The sequence below is a fragment of the Salvelinus sp. IW2-2015 genome, linkage group LG19, assembly GCF_002910315.2.
Source record: "Salvelinus sp. IW2-2015 linkage group LG19, ASM291031v2, whole genome shotgun sequence".
Taxonomy (NCBI): domain Eukaryota; kingdom Metazoa; phylum Chordata; class Actinopteri; order Salmoniformes; family Salmonidae; genus Salvelinus; species Salvelinus sp. IW2-2015.
The window spans coordinates 36,120,745-36,122,274 of record NC_036859.1 but is presented as its reverse complement, the minus strand read 5'-3'; the positions used below and the strand labels follow the sequence as shown (position 1 = coordinate 36,122,274).

Here is a 1,530-nt window from a genome sequence, read left to right as displayed (position 1 = left end):
TCTGTCTGTCTGTCTGTCTGTCTGTCTGTCTGTCTGTCTGTCTGTCTGTCTGTCTGTCTGTCTGTCTGTCCTGTCTGTCTGTCTCTGTCTGTCTGTCTGTCTGTCTGTCTGTCTGTCTGTCTGTCTGTCTGTCTGTCTGTCTGTCTGTCTTGTCTGTGTCTGTCTGTCTGCTGTCTGTCTGTCTGTTCTGTCTGTCTGTTCTGTCTGTGTCTGTCTGTTCTGTCTGTCTGTCTGTCTTGTCTGTCTGTCTGTCTGTGTCTGCTGTCTGTCTCTGTCTGTCCTGTCTGTCTGTCTGTCTGTCTGTCTGTCTGTCTGTCTGTCGTCTGTCCTGTCTGCTGTCTGTCTGTCTGTTGTCTGTCTGTCTGTCTGTCTGTCTGTCTGTCTGTCTGTCTGTCTGTCTGTCTGTCTGTCTGTCTGTCTGTCTCTCTTGTTGTTGTCTTCTGCTTGTTGTCTGTCTGTCTGTCTGTCTGTCTGTCTGTCCTTCTGCCTGTTTCTCGCGTCCGCCTGTTGTCTCTCTCTCCCCAGGCCTCATCCTCCTGTTCTACCTGGTGTTCTATGCATTCCTGGCTGGGATGTTCGTCCTCACCATTTGGGTCATGCTGCTGACGCTAGACGACTATGTGCCAAAGTACCGCGACCGGGTGCCACACCCAGGTAAGTAGCACCACAGGTAGATGATTTATTCAATCAACCAATCAATCAACCAACCAACCAACCAACCAACCAAYMAATMAATCAAYCAACCAACCAACCAACCAACCAACCAAYMAATMAATCAAYCAACCAACCAACCAACCAATAAATCTAATCACCAATCAATCAATCAGTCAGTCAGTCACTCAATCAATCATTAAATTGATCAGATTGGACGATTATTGATTATTGGGAGATTATTAAAGCACAGGGTCATTCTGAGGGAAAACTAATATCCAAGAAGTGCTGTATTTTGTTGATTTTGAGCCCAAATTCTGTCGGTTCAGGACAGGTAGTCAACTTTGAGAAACCTGAGAAACCTGTGGACTACTATTGGTCAATATTACCCAGTAGGCACTGTACTATACGGCTGCTGTTTTATACACTTTATTTAAAGGCTACCTATGCATATGTTATGAACGGGTTATGTATAGGTTATGAATGTGGAATGTATGGGTAATGAATGTGTTATATACGGGTTATGAATGCGTTATGTATGGGTTATGAATGTGTTATGTATAGGTCATGAATGTGTTATGTATGGATTATGAATGTGTAATGTATAGGTCATGAATGTGTTATGTATGGGTTATGAATGTGTTATGTATGGTTATGAATGTGGTATGTATGGGTTATGAATGTGTTATGTACGGGTTATGAATGTGTTATGTATGGTTATGAATGTGTTATGTATGGGTTATGAATGTGTAATGTATGGTTATGAATGTGGTATGTATGGGTTATGAATGTGTTTGTATGGGTTATGAATGTGTTTGTATGGGTTATGAATGTGTTATGTATGGGTTATGAATGTGTAATGTATGGATTATGAATGTG

At 42.1% G+C, this 1,530-nt stretch overlaps 1 protein-coding gene across 1 annotated transcript in view; it reads left to right on the top strand.

The window, feature by feature from the left end:
* LOC111978896 (sodium/potassium-transporting ATPase subunit beta-3-like) overlaps positions 1-1,530 on the top strand; it is a 26,505-nt gene that overhangs the window by 3,623 nt on the left and 21,352 nt on the right. The window contains exon 2 of the mRNA XM_024009144.2: positions 526-654. Coding sequence (XP_023864912.1) covers positions 526-654 — 129 coding nt within the window. The remainder of the gene's footprint in view (positions 1-525; positions 655-1,530) is intronic.